The sequence below is a fragment of the Microtus ochrogaster genome, chromosome 4 (genome assembly GCF_000317375.1).
Source record: "Microtus ochrogaster isolate Prairie Vole_2 chromosome 4, MicOch1.0, whole genome shotgun sequence".
Taxonomy (NCBI): Eukaryota; Metazoa; Chordata; class Mammalia; order Rodentia; family Cricetidae; genus Microtus; species Microtus ochrogaster.
In genome coordinates, this window is record NC_022011.1 from 43,812,015 (window position 1) to 43,830,654 (window position 18,640).

An 18,640-nucleotide genomic window follows, 5' to 3' on the forward strand; every position below is an offset into this window, starting at 1 on the left:
CCAGAATTCCGCGTTCCTCACAAACAGTAGGGGTGAATGTGCTGTGAGCTTTTTCACTTGAGCATGCGTGTCTGTTGCTGTGCATCCTGTGGTGTCATTAAGGCCTGAAAGACTGACACAGCTGCTCCCACTAGGAAGAGGACTATATCCTGCTGCCAGATGACCTGCTCCCGGGAGGCACACACAGTCCTTTCCTCCCAGAATGGGAGAGTTCCAGTGAAGGGCCCAGCTTGGCCCAGCCAGCAGAAAGCCCTCAAAATTCAGCTCTCAGTCTGTCCAGAAAAACCCGTTGCAAGCATTCAATTTCTAGTCGGCAACTTGGCATAGCTTAGCATGCCTTTCTTTCCTGGAACACTGCGGGGCCCAACTCCCCTAATACATAGAATTTATGCACTGAGGCACAAGGTGTAGAAAGGAACAAGTAAAAGGGGAGAAATGATCTCCTGGAGCTGGATAGAGATGGCACCACAAAGTGATGGCAGGGGGCCAGAGAAAGTGAGGGGGCTGGGTTGGCATAAATGGGGATAACCATATCATGATCAGGCAGCCTGAAGCCACTCCCTCCCCACACTTCTGCAGCTGTCCTCGTGGACCAGGTACTGGGTCGTACTCTCAGGATCCACCCTCCTATACTATGGAGCCAAGTCCTTGCGGGGCACAGACAGAAAACACGTAAGTCCCCTGAAAAGACTGCCTTGCTGTACTTCCTCTAGTGGAGTGACCCCTGTGGCTGCAAGGGCTAGGGTGGGCAGGACACTTGTCTAGCCCACACTAGTCTCCCTTGCTGAGGGCAGGGTGTGGGCCCAGCTCCCAGTTGTTTGTTGCTCTTTCCTAGTATAAATCTACACCTGGAAAGAAGGTCTCCATCATAGGCTGGATGGTGCAGCTGCCCGATGACCCTGAACACCCGGATATCTTCCAGCTGAATAACCCTGACAAAGGTGGGCAGCAGACTGAGCCAGCACCTCTCTTCCCCCTCTGACCAGATACACACCCTGGAGCTCTGGGAGCTCTGAGTTCACCATCTTCCCTTCACGCTAGGTTTGCCTGGCGTCCAGTCTAGTCTTTAGTGCTGTTTTAGTTCTGATTGATGTTCCCATTGAGCCATAAGAGTGGCCTAGCCTTTGACTTAGTAGGTCTATCGTTCCTCAATCTGTGATCCCAAGGGTCTAGGTAAATAGCAATCAATGCTAGATGAGGAAAAACCTTGGGGCCAGAATAGTCTGGGGCTTGGCTTTCAGGCATAGCTTTACTGTGAGACTGCACAGTGTCCAGGTCGAAGGGCAGCTCAGAAGAACCTGTGCAACTTCCAAAAGCTCCAACTCAATGTTCCCCATTTCCCTCTCGGTCCCTGTGGCTTCCATCCTCCCTTGGCCCTGCCTGCTAAGAGGAGGGAAAGGTTCCGGTGCCGTCTTACCCAGGGACCTCACTAACATGCCCAGCAGTCTACAGCCAGCTTCCTGGGTAGCCCAAGTTACCAAACAAAAAGCCAACAGCCACAGCACGTGAGCTTGCTGTAACAGCAGACTCTTTGTACGTGCTCACACCTAACTGACAGGAACGTTTGAGTACAGGGTTCAAGCACAGGCCGGTCATCCTGGGATCTATTGAGATTCAGATTTTGGGGCTGTAGATCTGGGTGGAGACCAAGTCTATGCATTTCTAGCAAGTTCCCTGGGAAGGGTGATAGCAGTACAGACCAGGGGACTGTAAGTGTCATGTTCTCATGCTTACAGCTGAGAAATATAGGCACCTAGCTGCCTCCAGGAGCTCTGCAGATAGAGGCAGTAGACTGTTCTCTGCTCTAAACTGGGATAAACTAGTGCATGTCTGCTACTCACACAGGTGTCCTTTACTCAGGTAGCACTGGAGCGTCTTCCCCAGCAGCCTTGGCCAGGACCAGTGATTTTCATCAGGAAGAAAGACAGCTATGTCCACACAAGCTCCACTGTGAGCCTTTGTGGCCATGGGAACCACAGGCCACTCTTGTTTAAGCCTAGAGCAGTGGTTCTCAACCTTCCATGCTGAGACCCTTTAATATGGTTCCTCATGTTGTGGTGACCCCAGCCATAAAAGTATTTCATTGCTACTTCCTAACTATAATTTTGCTATTGTTATTAATTGTAATGTAAATATCTGATATACAGGATGCCTGCTATGCGACCCCGAAGGACTCGTGACCCTCAAGTTGTGAGGCACTGTCTTAGATGAAAGCAGTACCTCCAGGCAGAGGGAAAGGTGACATGAGGTCCGGGGGCAATGCCCGCTGATAGAATTAAATAGGTCTATCAGCTGGACATGAAAAAAATTATATCTTGGTCTTTAGTTACAAATAATGGTGTCTTCCTTCTACTATGAATATGAACATGAGTTGACAGAATTTCAGAACTACTGTGAGTTTTGTCCCCAGGAGTAATGAGAGGCATTTCCATAGCATGCATGGTTGCAGGCATCTCAGAACCTCATTGGTGTTCATCTTGAAATCCCTGCGTGATATTAGACCTGCTACCAGCCCTGGGTACTATATGTGGGTACAGAGACATGCAAAGACTCGCTATCGGTGATTTTCTTTGTACCTCATACATTTGGACACATTGGTTTGAGAAGTGCTCAAAACCTTGTCCAAAGATACCTGCTTACCCTGGACTGTGGCATCTTTTCTTACTTACCAGCCCTCCTGTGCATCCTTAACCAGGGCTTCCTTTCCCCATCAGGCAATGTTTACAAGTTCCAGACGGGCTCCCGGTTTCACGCGATACTGTGGCACAAGCACTTGGATGATGCGTGTAAAAGCAACAGGCCTCAGGTAACGTCTCCCAGATCCTGTTTCTCACCAGAAACCCTTAAGTGCAGAAACTGCCACAGACATACCCAGTCAGGGACAGTGCGGGGCAAGTGTGACACCAGCCAGTGATTTAGCTCTAGCATCTAGTTAGATTGTTCCCCGGAGCTGACTTCATTGGAATACCCCAATATAACTAATAGGTCTCTCCGTCCACTACCCTGGCGAGTGTACTACTACCAATTAGGGCATTTAGGGCCAGCCATTTGCCAGGCAAGACTGGTGGAACCTCTTCCTCTGCGCTCCTACCCCTCTCCTTGTCAGCCATCATTCAGAAGGTTCCACAGGCAGCCATTGTCAGAGTCTTCCCATGTCCTTATAACACAGGTCCTCTTACTGTCTCCATTGTACACCAAGGAGCCTGAGGCTCAAAAGTGAGGTCCCATAGTTAATGAGTGTGGAGCTGGGACCCAACTCAGGGTCACCTGATTCCCATCTGACCTTGTAGCTCCAAACTGAGCTCTCCAACTTCCACTTTTTTTGAGAGTCCCTGTCACTGTGTAAGAGAGCCAGAAGCAGGGCCCCTGCTGGCTCAGCCTGTGGCAGGAATGGCAGCCTCCAGCCTCAGCACAAAGTGGAGGTAGGTTGGAACTTCCTGCTTCCCGCATGCCATGTGAGCAGCACTAATAACTGCAAGGCGGCCTAAAGTAAGCTACACTTGGATTCACCTGTGGGACTGTGGGGCTGTGGGGCTGTAGGGCTGTGGGACTGTAGGGCTGTGGGACTGTGGGGCTGTGGGGCTGTAGGACATACTCCCTGTATGGTGGCACACGTCTTTAATCCCAGCACTCAGGAGGCAGAGGCAGGTGGATCTCTGTGAGTTCAAAGTCAGCCTGGTTTATCAGAGCTAGTTCAAAGGCTCCAGAGAAACCCTGTCTCAAAAAACAAAACAAAACAAAACAAAAGACTCTATGTTAAAGCATGCAAGCTCACTGTGTCACCATTCATGAGAAAAACAAAACACCAGAGACCTCTAGCCTGCCAGAGATTCCTCAGCAACACCAGATAGCCATCAGCAAGATAGCAGCGGGTCTAGAGAGGTCCAAATGGCCGTGGCATAGGCAAGGATGATGATCTCATTTGTTTTTAAATTTATGTCAATATTTCCTGTATGGATATGAGCATATTCATGTAAAACTTCTACAATGATATACAAGAGAGTATAATTCTATAGTTTTAGAGTGTTTGCATATATGCGTTTGTCTGTGAGGTAGATGAATAGACAGTCATTTTCAGTGCTGGAGGTTGAACCCAGAGCCACAAGCATTCTAGGTAATTGCTCTGCCACAGAGCTACACTTGCAGCCTAGTTTACTTACTGTATTCTACGTATTAAATCAGCATCGCTGCCCATCTCTGTTTTGGGAGGATCTGTGACTTGGGCCACTGCCATCTCAAGGCAACCAGAGGGAACAAGGCTGAAGCTTGAACAAAGTTGCGGCTACAGCAAGCTTTGTCAGGAGGAAAAGCTGGGTCTTCCAGGTTGGCCTCATTAGCCCCATGCTCCTTTGTTACCCCTGAGCTAGCACAGCACACTGAAGCTCACTAGCCACACGTGGGAGGTCCTGGCTGGGGAGAGAGACAGTCTCAGCCAGAGCAGCAAGGGGAGCCTGAGTGAGGATGCACTCAGGAGAGGAACAGCTGCAAGAAAGTACAGCAAGTCCATGTGGCAGACTGGCGTGTGGTCCAAAGGACTCATAGGCAGGATTTCATGCACAGTCAAATATGGCATGTCATGGCAAAGTTCTGCCATGTATGTGTCCAATTTTCAGACCTAGAAAATGAATTTTCTTTTTATGCCTTGTTTCCTTTTTATTTCCAATCCACTTTCATCATACTCTGTGGTGTATAAAATATGGAGACAACTTCAGTACTCAGTGGTAGAGGCTTACTTAAATCAGTCACTGTGACTCATGTGGTGGCTCACACGTTTGATCCCTGCACTCGGGAGGCAGAGGCAAGCAGATCTTTGTGAGTTCAAGGCCAGCCTGGTCTACAAAGTGAGTTCCAGGACAACAGAACTGTGATACATAGAAACTGCCTTGAAAAACCAAAACAACAACCATGACAACAAAGAACAGTGCCTGTGTGCCCAAGAGACAACTCAGTGCACAAGAAAGAGTGTCGCAGAGGTGCGGCCTTCCGCATGGAATCTGCCATGAAGACTGTTTCTATTTGCACATCTTAGAATTGTTTTTTTCTGACACTGAATCTATTTAGGCTGATTTATAATGCATGTGTAAGATACAAAGAACAGTAGTAGAGCTAGGTGTAGTGACACTCAGGAGGCTGAGGCAGGAAGATCATAGGGCTAGCCTGAGCTACAAACAGCCAAATAAAACAACAGCCAAAAACAGCAGTAGAAAAACACCCATCTATCCCCACCCAGCCAAAACCTAGAACCCCCACACAGGCCCTGAAACCTTCCCTGCCCCCTAGTAAGGGGCATAACGCTGGATTTCCTCCCCAGAATCTTTTTCTTCTCCTAGCATGTTATGTCCCTGCTGCATTTTATTCCCGGGGGAAATCCAGGGCTCACCTGCATACAAGTGCTATACCACTGAGCCACACCCCAGCCCTCCTTACAATTTTAAAAAACTCCTTTAATGACAGAGCCATGGCTGTATGTTCCGACCTGCTATTTGCTCCTCTGCACTAGTCTGGAGGTTGAGCAATGCAGGCCACTGCTGTACCACTTTTCTCTGTCAGTTCTGCTGGCTGTCTCCGAACCAGTTCCCCGTTTCTTGCTCCCGTGAGGTTTAAGGCTGTGAACTTTCTTGGAACTTCCTCCCGGTACAGAAGTGCCTCCCGGTACAGAAGTGCATCTTTTTCTGATTTCTCGTTTTGGCAAAACTGACACCAAGATGGGTTTGTTTTTTTATGGAATCATGTCTAATCAACCTAGAACATTCCAGTAGTGCCAAGGGAGGAAGTTCAAGCTGGGGGTCTGGAGTCAGCTCTGAGGGCAGGGAAATACTATGACAGCGGGGCTGGTAGCCTCTGAGAGAAGGGATTGGGGTTCATGACCTTCCATACTTTCTCCCCCTCCTGTGCCACTCCCTACCATCCCTTAATGACATCCCTCAGCATTCCCCGTACCTCATCAGGGCCCATGGTGGTGGGGATGTGGGTTCAGACCCCAGCCCTGGTTCTTGGCTCACTTTATGTTTAGCCTGTCTAAGCCTCAGTTTCCTCATCTACATAATGGAGACAGTTTGAGCATCTGCCTAGTAAAGGTCATGTGGGGTCTCAAGACACCACATATGAAGTAGAGTAATGCCTGGCACACGGCAGTCAGTGGTCAGCGGCAGCTACCATTGCCATGTTCTTCCCTCCCCACACTTGCATGGCCCTAACCGCAGGAACAACCCCTGCCCCTTTCTGGGGGTTGAAATTTTGACAAGCAAATGAGCTTTCTCTTTTAGGTACCTGCAAACCTTATGTCATTTGAATAAGTATCTGCAGGACTTGGCGTGACTTCAAAGGCTTCTGGGAGCCTGGACTAGGTCTGGTCGAGAAGAGCAGCTCTGGGCATAAGCCGTGGGCCAAGGCACTGGAGCCTCATAGCTGGACTCGAGGAACATGGCCTGTAGCCTCACAGTCCTGGATGGCTCCCCAGTGTGAGATCCACCTGTCAACCCACAGCGACTCTCATGACTCATCCTGCAGCCCCACCCTACAGGGTGGTTGTCAGACCCCAAACTGCGTACCCTATGCCCCCTCTCTGGGCCATCGTCTGTCCACCAGCTGCTTCTGCATCAAGGGAGCATCTGACCCACGTTGGGTTCTCCGTGCTTTCTTCTGCACACAGAGTGGATGGCATTAACCCCTGAGAGGGCTGGAGAGCAGAGACAGGCTGTTGGACAGGCTTGTTACACCCCAAGTGCACGGGCTGCTCACCCAAGGGCTGCCTCAGATTTTGTTTACCCCCAAAGCATCCTCTGTGTGTGTGTGCCATACATGTGTGTGTGTGTGAGCGAGTGAATGTGAACTCTCTGAGAAACATACATTTTGGCAGAAGACTTGTGACATCACACACTTAATAATGGCTTTGAGGCCCTGCTTAAAGCTTTAGTTCCAGCCTCGTCCTGTAAGAAGAGTCTGAAGGAGTCCAGAAGCTCTGTGTTAAGGGTCCCTCGAATTCCTTTACTGTAAACAAACGATGCCTTAAATCGTGTCTTGTTTTCTGTTCCTATGGGTGCTATTCATCTGGCCCTCCTGGGTCTTGTCATTGTCAGCTCTCCTGAGGCAGAGTCAGTCTCAGGACCATGGACTGGAGCACTGGCCTGCTTATTCCCCACCATGAGCTCTCCTAGTAGACCTATGGCCTTCCTCATCTCGCCCGCTCCCACCATACTGGCGTGGGAAGTTGTGGCCTTTTCTCCCAGCAGCTTGGAGGCCCCCACAGTGATCAGTGATCAGTTGGGTAGAAGCTACTCCACCCCATATTCTCCCACAGGGCAGAATTCTGCTCCTGTCTTCTCACCCCTTTGCCACCACTGCCAGGGCAGCCACACTGATTCCTGATCACAGGGAGCTGAGTGACATGGAGGCCTTAAGCCCCCTCAGTCTTGCCCCTAAATGTAGTCACCAGCATGTTCTCCAAGTCCAAGGACCCAGTTGTTGATAGCCAGGTGACAAGAGAGCCAAGACCTAGGGAGTGAGATCTCCAGCGTCTGCACCACGAACAAGGATCTCTCTGACCTCTTGTCATACGTAAGGTGGCTTTCATTCACTTATTTTAATTCTGCTCTTTATCATTACAGACTCCCTTTCCCCTGCCCCTTCCCCCTTGAATATCGGCACTCCTGCACTGGGAAGAAAATCCTCAAACAATTCTCTGCAAAAGGCTGAATTTCTGGGTTCCTGTGGGTATCAGGGTTTTACACAGTAACCAGTTATCAAACTACCCCAAAGAACTTCCAATGATAATCAAGAAGCTTCAAACAACACCATAACCGTGAACTCATCACCAGAAAACCCACTACTGTTTTACAACCAAACAGTGATACTTCTATAAAATGCTAACGACTTGGTAAGGAAGTTGTCATTACCGTGGAGGTATGTTTTGGTCAAGCCTTGCTATCTTCTGAAGCTAAGCTTTCTGTGAGCAGAGCCTGGATATTTTCATGCCAGAGAGACTCCAGGTGATAAAGTCAATGGCATCAAAACTTGACCACAGCTGCCTTGCATATCTGCCCATGCCAGGGGTTCAGGTGTGTTCACCAGATTCTACCAACATCTCTTCCAGTTAGAATCTAGAAGAATGGCAATGCCAAACACTGCAGACATCTCTGACTAGAACCATGCCATGGTCATACTTTAACCCACACCCACCCTGATCCTGCCCTTTGAAGTTAGAAGCTTGGATAGACCAGAACATCAGCTATGATTTTCCGTTAGGCTTGTCCACTCTTCAGCTTGTTTTGGGTTCTCACACATGAAAGAGCAGACATCAAAAGCCCCAGAATTTCAGTCACTACTCAGAACTTTCTGCCCTTTACAGACCTGTCTTACCCAGCACACGTGTTTTCTTTTGGGCCTAATCTGAAAGAGCACAATCACAATTATTTTTAAATCACCTAATCTCCCTAATTAAAACCAGACTCCCCTCCCAGAAGCATCCTCACCAAGGACTCTTGAAGAAGCCACGTGGACTTTGTTAGTAAAAAAAACCTTGAAGGTGGTGGAAGAGCTCTGGAGATAGGGTTAAAAGATTTGGCTCTCAAGCAGGGCCTTAGACCAAGCATATGAGTTCAGTGCTGGCATCCCCAGTGCTGGCTTGTCCTACAGGTTTCATGGGACAGAGGCAGGAGTCCTTTGGTGGACTCTTAGCCTGGAAGGAAGCAGTTCTGCTTTGCTCGACTCTTCTCTAGCAGACAGATACTGTGAGATTTGGAGGTTTGCACTGTCATGCAAACAGACTGTGGTGCTGTGGTGCCCCCAAAGTGAAATCTGTAGCATGGTGTCTGAAATTGGGATGGACAACTGCTAATATTGTGAAGTCCCAAGAAGAGCCCACCCACTCACTATGGGGTGACTTCTGTCCCTCTCCAGTGTATGAGTCTTGTAACTCAAGGTCAGCTGAGTGCATGCTGCTGAGCAAAAAGCTTTGTGCATGCAGCCTGGGTTTGGTGGAAAGCAGCATAAGCCTTGTCCTAAACATGCCAGTGGGAGAGTGTGGTCCCTCCCCTCCCCTTCCCTGACCAGATGCCATGGGGCGCTTGCCAGAGTGAGATGCTGAGCAGGTGGACACACTAGAATTGTTAGTGAAGGACTTACCTTGTCTTGCCAGCGGATCTCTCTGCCTTTCTTACCAAGATGGCCAGTGTTTCTTCCACCATTTTGTTCTTACCTCCCAAGCCTAAGAAAAGTGTGGATTTTTTTTATACCATTTTTTTTTTCAGTTAGAAAATGATGTGTAAAACTGGGAAGCCATTTATAAACCAAGGCTGCTTTATTCTTCCGGTGGGTTCCACAGCTCTGCACCAGCATTGCGGCTGCTTGCAACCTCTATTGAATATTGCCAAAGCCACGGCTCCCTTCTGTGTGACCCTTAAGTTGGCCCTATGTCATAGTGATACGTTGGGTGCTTTCATGTTACAAAAAAAGAAGAGAAAAGACAGCACAAAGCCCCTTTGAAATTGTATTTATTGCATAAACATTCATCTCTCTAGTGAATACTTCCTGTACATCAGACTCTACCAAGAATGAAAATGGCTAGAAACAAGACGACTCCAATTTTGGCCCTTAGTAGATCTTACGAGTCAATGAACAAATAATCTCCACCTCACACACCAACTTCGGTAAGCCCTGCTCTCTGCTACCCCGAATACAAATCTCGTGCATTGGTTCTTGCAGAAAGTCTTGAGAAGACCCAAATAGACTGCATGGGATTTCTGTGAGAGTCAGTTGCATGGAGCATCCCTCACACCAGATTCTGGCTGACTTTGAGCAGCCAGATACAGAGCTGTGTTCAATAATGGTTACAGGGAGAATGCCAAAGGCAGAACGAGAGAGTAGGGTCTGAATGCTCGCAGTATTCACAGGCTCCCTCCTTTTAGTCTTTAACTTCAGTGTCAAGTTCAAAAACAGTATGAGTGGGCGTTGCATGTCCCTGGGAGCTGAGAACTTGGACTTGGACTTCAGTCCACCTTTTAACCTGCTGCTGCACAACTATGCGTCCTGTGGACAGTCCCAGAGTCCCACTCACAGCGGCATGGCGTAAACCCTCTGCCTATTGGAAGGACTATGACCATTCAGTAATTAAATAATAGCAATTCATTTATTAGTGAGGTATAACCTTTGATAATTTCGTGCCAAAATGCATGGTTTCCCACTTAGCATTTAAATGTTGCTTAGAGAGTAGTTTTCAGTTTCTGTGTTCTTCCAAGTGAACTGAAAATGAGTTTCTATATCTTAGTTTGTTTCTTGTTAAATATGCTGCATCCTCCCAAGCTGTCTTTTCCCAGCAGACCCTGCATGCCGTCATGTAAGGACTTTCTCTACTATTTGTAAATTGTCTCATCTGCAATAACCACTGAACATCATCCCTCCTTGGGATTCTTTAGATTTTTGGTGAAGTATTTTGTTACCTCAGTCTTGTATCAAGTTGCTGTATTTTTCAGCTTGTTACACTGATAATAATTGTTTCACTAATTAAATACTTTAATGTGCAGACATCTTTGTTTACTTTGAAATTAAACGTGTTTTCCAATGATTATCGTTGTATTTATTGGGGTCCCACACAGCCCCTTTGGCAGGCAGTCCAGTGTCACGTGCAGACGTGGAGGAGGTGCAGACTGCCCAGGGCTCAGCTGAGAGCAACTAGCGTGCAAATGTGTGGAAGGAAGAGGGAGCAGGGGTAGTGCTGTGGGTCTCTTGGAGAGGACGACAAGGGGTCTAGGGACCCCTAAGAGGACATGGAGGTTGTCGGCAGGGGCGGGAGGTCAGCGAGACAGAGAGGACAGGATGTACCTGGGGGAAAGCAGGCAACCTGAGCTTACCGAGGGAGGATTCCAGGCAACATGAGCTCTCAGTCTGAAAAGATATGTTGGGGGTAAGTCATGACACTAGGTCAAAAGCAAACCCACTCCAGTTTGATTAGAGGAAAAGGACGAGGTATGAAATAAGGCTGTCTAGTAGTAACATGTGGCAAGAACCAAGGAGAAAGCCCGCTGTGTGTGTCACAGGTCAGTCAATCGATCAATAATGAACTAGAGAACTAGGCTGGGGATCCTCATGGCGGCTCTCCAGGCACACATCCATTCCCTTTCCAGTCTGCTTGTGCAGCATCAAGGAAGATCAGAACCTCATGACCACACTGAAAGAGCCCGATGCATAACTTAACACAGACCTGGGCTATACCTGGAAAGAGGAACTCTCTACTGAGCAGTTTCCTCTATCAGACTAACCTATGGCCAAGTCTGGGGGATTGATGCTGCTATGCCTGGGCAAGTGGGCCTGGGAAGCAAGCCAGAAAGCTGTAGTTCTTCATAGCTCCTGATTCCGTTCCTGCCTTGAGTTCCTGCTCTGGCTTCCCAGATGATGGACTATAACGTGTAAACCGAATAAACCCTTTCTTCCCTCAGTTGCTTTTGGTCAGTGTGTTTATCACATCAACAGAAACCTAAATAGAAACAGATGGCAAAACCATCCTTAGTTTTACTCAATGAGTTCCTGCTTCCAAGCACAGTGCAGTATTCAAGGACCCTAAGACGGTGCTTGTGACTCAGGTGGAAATGGGGGAGGGCGTCACAAAGTTGGAAGGTGATGAATGAGAACCTGGACCCACAACTGGTAGCCCCAGAGCTCCAGCCCCCTCACCTCACTGTGTCAGACACCACAAACAGCCACCAGGAGACAGCAGTGCCTCCTTCTGCTGGCTGGCTGGATCCTGAGATAGTGCAAACCTCATCGTGGACCGCCAGTTCAGCCAGGAAGACCCGCATCACCAGCTGAAGTGAGGAAGAGGCTTCCTAGGCGGCGATATGTGGGCGGGGTTTGAGGTGTGGGCGGGGCAGTAGAGGGCTTCTGGGGCAGGAGTACCAAGGTTCTAGGGACGCAGAATTGCAGCTAGAACAACGGACCCCGGCTTCAAGGGGGAAGAGGCGGAGCTCCAGGGTCGGGGGGCCATGCCTGTGGGCGGGACGTGGAGAAGGACGGCCCCCAGAAGAGGGCGGTGTTACGCTAGAAAGGACCAGGAGGCGCTGAGGTGAGGGTCGGGTCGAGAAGCCAGCGGGCGGAGCTGTGGTGTGGACAGCCGCCAGGGCTCTGTGTCGGAGGGGTAGGTGAGCGGAGCCCGGGTCTGTGGGGCTGGTGAGAAGCGGTGGGCTTGGGGGCTGGGGTGCGCTGCACAGAAGCACGAAGGACAGGCGGAGAGGATCTCCCGGAGGCTGGCGCGGGAGGGGCGTGGCTGAAAGGCAGGGTGGGGTCTGCACTGGTCTAAGGAGGAACTGGGACGCGGAGAACGGGTTGGGGGCGGAGCCTGTACCCTGACTAGGGCATGGGGTGGGTTGGGCCAGGAAATGGGGTGGGGTCTTGGTAAAACTGAAGGGCAAAAGGACTGACTAGATTGGGGCTTGGGGTGGGGCCCGAGCCCAATAATAGGTAAGGGAGCCTCCTGGATTGGTACTTGGGGCGGGGCATGGGCGGAACCTGAGCGCAACTGAGCCGGGACTTGCCTGTTTGGGGCGGGGCAAAGGCGGGGTAGAGGCGGGACCTGAACTCAACTGAGGAGATGGGCTGGGTTGGGGCGGGGCGGGGCCTAAACCTAACTGAGTCGTGAGAGGATCTGCTAGATTAGGGGCGGGGCAGGGGCGGGGCCAAGGCCTCAGGGTGGGGCCTGAGGCTAGCTCCAGGGAAATGAGGCGGGCTTAGCTAGGGTAGGGGCAAGGCTCGGTCGCGAGTTCAAGTCTCAGCACCCACATGGCAGCTCACAACTGTCTGTAATTTCAGTTCCAGGGCACCTGACACCGTCACACAGACATACGTGCAGATAAAACACAAATGTACATGACAAAAATAAAGAAATCATTAAAAAAAAAAAAAAAGCAGGTGCGGAGGAGGCGGACCTGCTAGGATAGGGGCGGGGCAGAGGCGAGGCCTAAAAGGCAGAGGCGTGGTGGTGCTGGGGACTAGCAGAGTAGGGGCGGGGCCTCAGGTCAGAGGCGTGGTGGTGGAGCACCAGTTAGAGTAGGAGCGAGGCAGGGGCGGAGCCTAAAGCCTGTGGAATGGTAAGTGGGACCTGCTAGTTAGGGGCGGGTCCTAGACCCCACAGAGAGTGTGAGAGTGGTTAGGCAGGCGTTCGGGGCGGGGCCTGAGGTCCCGGGCTGGGCTGGAGTTTGGGGCAGGACGGGGGCGGGGCTTGGGGTCCGGCTAGGGGTGCGGGGCGGGGCGTGAGCTGCGGCGCGCTCGCTGAGCGTCCGGCCGAATACCGCCGAGGCCCGAGCCCACCCGAGTGTGCTCGAGCCGTCGGCCCCCGCCCCGGGCGATGGAGCCAGAGCCCGGCGGGGCCGCTGCTGCGCTCCTGCGGCAGAAGAGGGCGGCGCTGCGGCGCAGGGGGTGCAGCTTTGAGAGTCCCAGGTACAGTGGCCCGGGAGGGGTACAGCCTCGAGAGGCGGGAGCGGGGAGCAGGCCACGTGGGGGGTGGCGGTATGAGGGGGACAGAGCGTGTTGAGGCCGCGGCGTGGGAGGGAGTCGGCACGGAGCCTGGTAGAGCGGCTGGGCCACGCTGAGGGAGTGCCCAGCGGGAGGGCTGGGGGGACCTGTGTCCGACTAGCAGATGCTGTGAACGTCCGAAGCCTCGGCCCTGTGACAGGCCCTGCACACCACGGCTCAGGGAGGTCTTAGGCTGGAGAACGCAATCTGCCGGCTTCTAAACGCTCAAGGACAAGGTCGGAATCCCCAAGTCCCCAAAAGGATACCCTACAGGCGCCTCTTGCTCTCCGTAAGCCTTCTCACACCCCAGGTGCCTGGACACCTGCTGCCTCTGGCCCCGCCCATCTCTGGCTGGGGTTGCGGGTGTGGGGGGTTACTCTGCAGAGTTCCTAGGTCCTTTCTATTTCCCCAGGTTACCCGTGCCCCTCCTGGCCTTATCTTCCTTAACTGGCGCCCTCCTAAGGAGCCAGCTTGGTCCTAGGTGAAGCTTGGCTGCTGCCAGACACGCCCTTCCCGCTGTGGCTGATGCCATGCCTATGCCCTGTTTACTCCTACCTTTAAGGCATTCCTGTAACTTGAAGTGGGTCTCCTCCTACCAGGTGGACTCATTCCTTCCAAGATGACTCCAGCACCACCGTCTCGTCCAGATTCTCATCATCATTCTGTAATAATGGCCTTAGGAAGGGTATCCCGAAGCCAAGCCCCTTCCCCCTAGCCTATTGCTGCTTCCACCCCTGAGGAGTTTTTCATTGTCATAGCATGGGTAGGGATAAGGAGAAGATGTGGGACTCTAACCACCAGTGAGGTGGGTAAGAGAGTTCATTTGCTAATTCACAAAGCAAACCAACCAAAATCCTTAATGGAAGGTGTTCTGCCCTTAATTGGCCTTTCTCAGATTCCGTCCTTGACACACCCTGTTCCAGCAGTTCTGATTGAGAGGGTGCTGAGGATGAGACCACAGCTGCCCTAGTACCCGCTCCATATCAGAGCTGGCTCAGGCCTGGCCCATCACAAAGTCTGGTGGGCCAGGTCACTCCTTCGCTGTAGAACTGCTCCTCAATTTTTTGGAAAGTCTTTTTTGAACCCTAGGATTTAGCTCTGTGTGGTCAGTATCCAAGCATCTGCCAAGAAGGTTCTAAATATTATGCCGTGACCTGGTGGTACATTTCTCTAGATAGGAGACCTAGACAACTCAGCAGGCTGGAGCATGAGGAATAGGAAGAGGTGAGAGCAGAGTCTCTCAGGCCTGGGCAGAATGTTTAGAACAGTGCTGTCGCATGGTTCTATAATGCACCCCATCCAGTATGGGAGCCACAGACATCTGCGGACACCATCAGCCACCATCCAGTATGGGAGCACCAAAACACCGAGTGTTGAGTTGTGCTCACCTTTCAAGCAAGCAGCCACCTTGACCCCACCCAGCACTGCCACCTCAGCCAGATTTTCCTTGTTATTCATTGGGCTTTCTTAGTGCTTGACACACCCTGCCCCAGAGACTGTGTTGAGGACAGAGGAGAAATACTTGCCACAGTGGACAGCACCCGCTTAAAAATTAGATTCCCTCCCCTTTGTCTTCAAGGACTAAAATACTTCCAAGCCTCCAGGGTGTTTTTGTTCTGACACACTGTGACCTGTAAGATAATAAGGATTAGTTTTTTTTTTAATCTCCTAAAAGTAATTTGTTAGGTGAAATTTGAAAATACAAGGAAAATATAACCAGGATAATTTTTTGTTTTGTGGTTGTTGTTGAGGTTCTTTGCTTGCTTGCTTGTTTTTGAGACAGGTCTTATTATACAGCCCTCGTTGACCTGAAATTCAATATGTAAGCCAAGTTAGCCTTGAACTCACAGAGATCTGCTTGCCTCCGCCCCTCAAGTGCTGGGTTAAAGATGTGCACTCACCACATTCAGTGGATAATTTATTAATTCATAATCCCAGTATATTAATGTGGTCTCCCTCTTCTACATGAATATTTATCATGTTAATTTATTTTTTCACTTAAAGATTATAAGAAATCCCTAAGCAGTTCTTAAGAAAACTTTTCAGTTGCTGCATGATCTTCTACTTATGAATATATAACTATTTCTAGCTCATCTTTTACTATTTTCACTCCTCCTAGAGATGCAGTTAATCCATGTGTAGTCACTTCTGTCTGAAGATATCACTAGTGCAAAAATAAGATCATGAAAGTGATAGGAATTGTGGGTCAAAACAAAGGAACTTTTTTGTTTGTTTGTTTGTTTGTTTGTTTTTCAGTTTTGGGGTTTTTCCAGACAGGATTTCTCTGTGTAACAGTCCTGGCTGTCGTAGAACTCGCTGAGATCCACGTGCCTCTGCCTCCTGAGTGCTGGGATTAAAGGTGTGCGCCACCACAGCCTGGCACTAGGGAACCTCTTAAAACTTCTGAAACGTGATGCCACAGAACACCCCTAGGATTATCATTATATTGCCAAAGGATGCCTTGTTTTAATTTGAATTTTTCATTTAATAAAATTTTCTCATAATTCGCACTTATTTTAAGATATTTGTATGCATGATCTTCGTTTTTCTTTTGGAATAACGACCCCACAATTCTGGTCGTGTCAGAACCTCTTGTGTACCTCTTAACTATATAGGTGCATGGCTCCTTATGCCAAGCCCCTTGGTCAAGAGAGCCTGCAGCTGTATTTCAGACACAACCAGTAGTGAAAACCTTTGCCACATCTGTTATTTTTTCATTGCCAACTGTATCAAGTTTAAATGTCCTTACTTCACGGGTAGGCCCTTTGAGCATACGTTTTAACCTTATTTACATAATCATCTTGTTATCATGAGTATGCGTGTGCGCGTGTATGTGTGTGTGTCAGAGAGAGAGAATGAGTGTTCACACGAGCATGCACTTCTGCAGAATCAGTTTGTTTGGCAGTTCTCTTTGGTAAATAACCTGTGTCAGTTCTGATAGCCAGTGTGCAAACGCAGAAGCAGATGGATGTCAAGGACGGAGGGACGGCTTAGTCACTGGGCGTCAGGCTAGTAGTAGTGAGAAAGACTAGTTTGTATACCTGGAGGCGTCAGAGAAGACTCCCATTCTGTTAAACGTCTTGCCCTAGATGTTGACCATGACTTACAGATGGGCGTGTCAGACAAAACCATGCACAAGAATCTTGGAATGAGATGGACCCGGGCTTAAGTTTCATCCGTTTTCAATCAAGCATGTGAACTTAGGAAAGTTGCTTAGTCCTCTCTGATCTTGGTTAATGCTCTTGTAAAGTGCATTGATGTGAGCTTTGAATGACCTAACAGGTGGAGTGCTGCTCCCAGGAGTACAGGAAGTGTTAGGACTGACAGTTGGTGGACGGAATGAGTAACTGTCTTACGAAAGTTCTCAGCCACATCCACCTTTGTGCAAAAAGCACCAGTAGGCAGATACATGGTATTTTAAGACTCTGTTGCCTCCCCCCATGCCCCCACTTCCTAACAATCAAGAAAGACAAGTAATGACCCTGAGTTATTTTATCTGTCTGTCAGTGGCTGAGCTGTGTCACTTGGCCAAGCTCAGTGTGAACTGCAGTGCTTGCAGGCTTCCCTATCAGTAGGCTTGAATTTACCAGGCGATTCTTTTTCATACTAAAATATTTTTATTCTTTAAGAATTTGCTATAATGTATTTTGATCACATTCTCTTCCCAGGCCCTCTCAATGCCCCCCTTCCTAACTATCCCACCACCCAAAAACCAGTCCTCCATTATAATATAGGAATCTTTTCTCCAGTAACCTCTGTGGCTGGTCACTTAGATTCTGTGTATTCTATATAAGGTCAGGGAGTCTTTCATTCTAAAGAGTGTGTGTATGCATGTACACATGTGAATGTGGAGGCCAGAAGTCAACCTCAGGTGTCATTCATTCTTCAGGAATCCTCCACACTGTTCTTTTGAGTCAGGGTCTCTCATTGACCAGGGCATCCCCATTTAGGCTTGGCTGGCTGACCAGTAAACCCCAGAGAACTTCCCTGTCTCCACCTTCCCAGCACTTACAAGCACATGCTACCTATCCGGTGTTTTGACATGGGTTCTGGGCATTGAACTGTGGTCCTAACTCAACAAGTACTTTACCAATTCAAGTCTTTTCTTGCTCCCTAACTCAAGCCTCTTTATTAGTGAGCAGCTTTGTTGTCTTTCTTAAGAACATCGGTGAAGCCTGCGTCATCCTTGCCACAATCACTCTTATTTCTGCCTGCGTAGTCACTTCTAGTTTCAGTGTTATGTCCGTGATTTGAATTCCAGGTGGAAGATAACAGCTTAGATTAGGTGGTTCTTACTCTTGGCTATCCAACTGTGATCTCTTTTGAAATCTTTTACTCCATCCATTGGGATACAAGCTGATAGATTTGTGTCCACGCCTTATGTGTACATTTAAGTATCATAAAAGACCATGAATGGCAAGCAGAAGGGAAAAACTCACAGAGATCCGCCTGCCTCTGCCTCCCGAGTGCTGGGATTAAAGGCGTGCGCCACCACTGCCCATCCAGGTGTTTTGATAATGTCATCAGAGTCTTTATTTTCTGAGTTGACTTTTGTCCTAGTTAGCTTTCTATTACTGTGATAAATACCATGACCAAAAGCAACACGGGAAAGAAATGGTTGGTTTATTTATTTATGGTTTTTCAAGATAGGGTTTACCTATGTAGCTTTGGAGCCTGTCCTGGAACTTGCTCTGTAGTCTAGGCTGGCCTTGAACTCACAGAGATCTGCAGGCCTCTGCCTCCCGGTGACTGGGATTAAAGGCGTGCACCACCACTGTCCGGCTAGAAATGATTTATTTTATCTTACATTTCTACATCAGAGTTCATCACTGGAGGCAGAGCACTGCTTACTGGCTCACTTCTGATGGCTTGCTCAGCCTGCTTTCTGACACAACCCAGGACCACCTGCCCAGGCCTCAGCACCACCCATAGTGGACTGGGCCCTCATACATCAACCATTAATCAAGGAAACGTCCCACAGAGTTGCCTGTAAGCATGTCTGAGGAGGAATTTTCTCAACTAAGATTTCTTCTTTCCAGATAACTTGTGTCGAGTTGACAAAAACTAACCAGCTCAACTTTCCTCTCAAGACAGGCAGAGAAAGTTAAGTATTGTAGTGTTCCTTTCTTTTTTTTTTTTT

The 18,640-nt window shown here is 49.3% G+C and overlaps 2 protein-coding genes across 11 annotated transcripts in view; both read left to right on the forward strand.

The window, feature by feature from the left end:
- Positions 1-10,546, forward strand: part of Ralgps1 (Ral GEF with PH domain and SH3 binding motif 1) — a 232,807-nt gene extending 222,261 nt beyond the window's left edge. For 5 of the 9 annotated variants that reach the window (XM_026778124.1, XM_026778130.1, XM_026778140.1 and 2 more), the window contains 3 exons: positions 580-672; positions 836-941; positions 2,715-3,550. In XM_026778124.1, coding sequence (XP_026633925.1) covers positions 580-672; positions 836-941; positions 2,715-2,914 — 399 coding nt within the window. In that variant the 3' untranslated portion in view covers positions 2,915-3,550. Of the gene's footprint in view, positions 1-579; positions 673-835; positions 942-2,714; positions 3,551-6,266 lie in introns of those variants that run through there. The other 4 variants (XM_005346022.3, XM_026778131.1, XM_005346024.3 and 1 more) reach the window with 2 other exon arrangements.
- Positions 10,547-13,268: 2,722 nt separating this feature from the next.
- Garnl3 (GTPase activating Rap/RanGAP domain like 3) overlaps positions 13,269-18,640 on the forward strand; it is a 148,119-nt gene continuing 142,747 nt past the window's right edge. Inside the window, exon 1 of one of the 2 annotated variants that reach the window (XM_026777076.1) lies at positions 13,269-13,425. Coding sequence is in view for 1 of the 2 variants with exons in the window: in XM_005346025.3 (XP_005346082.2) it covers positions 13,334-13,425 (92 nt within the window). In the remaining variant the exon portion in view is untranslated. The remainder of the gene's footprint in view (positions 13,426-18,640) is intronic. The other variant, XM_005346025.3, reaches the window with a different exon arrangement.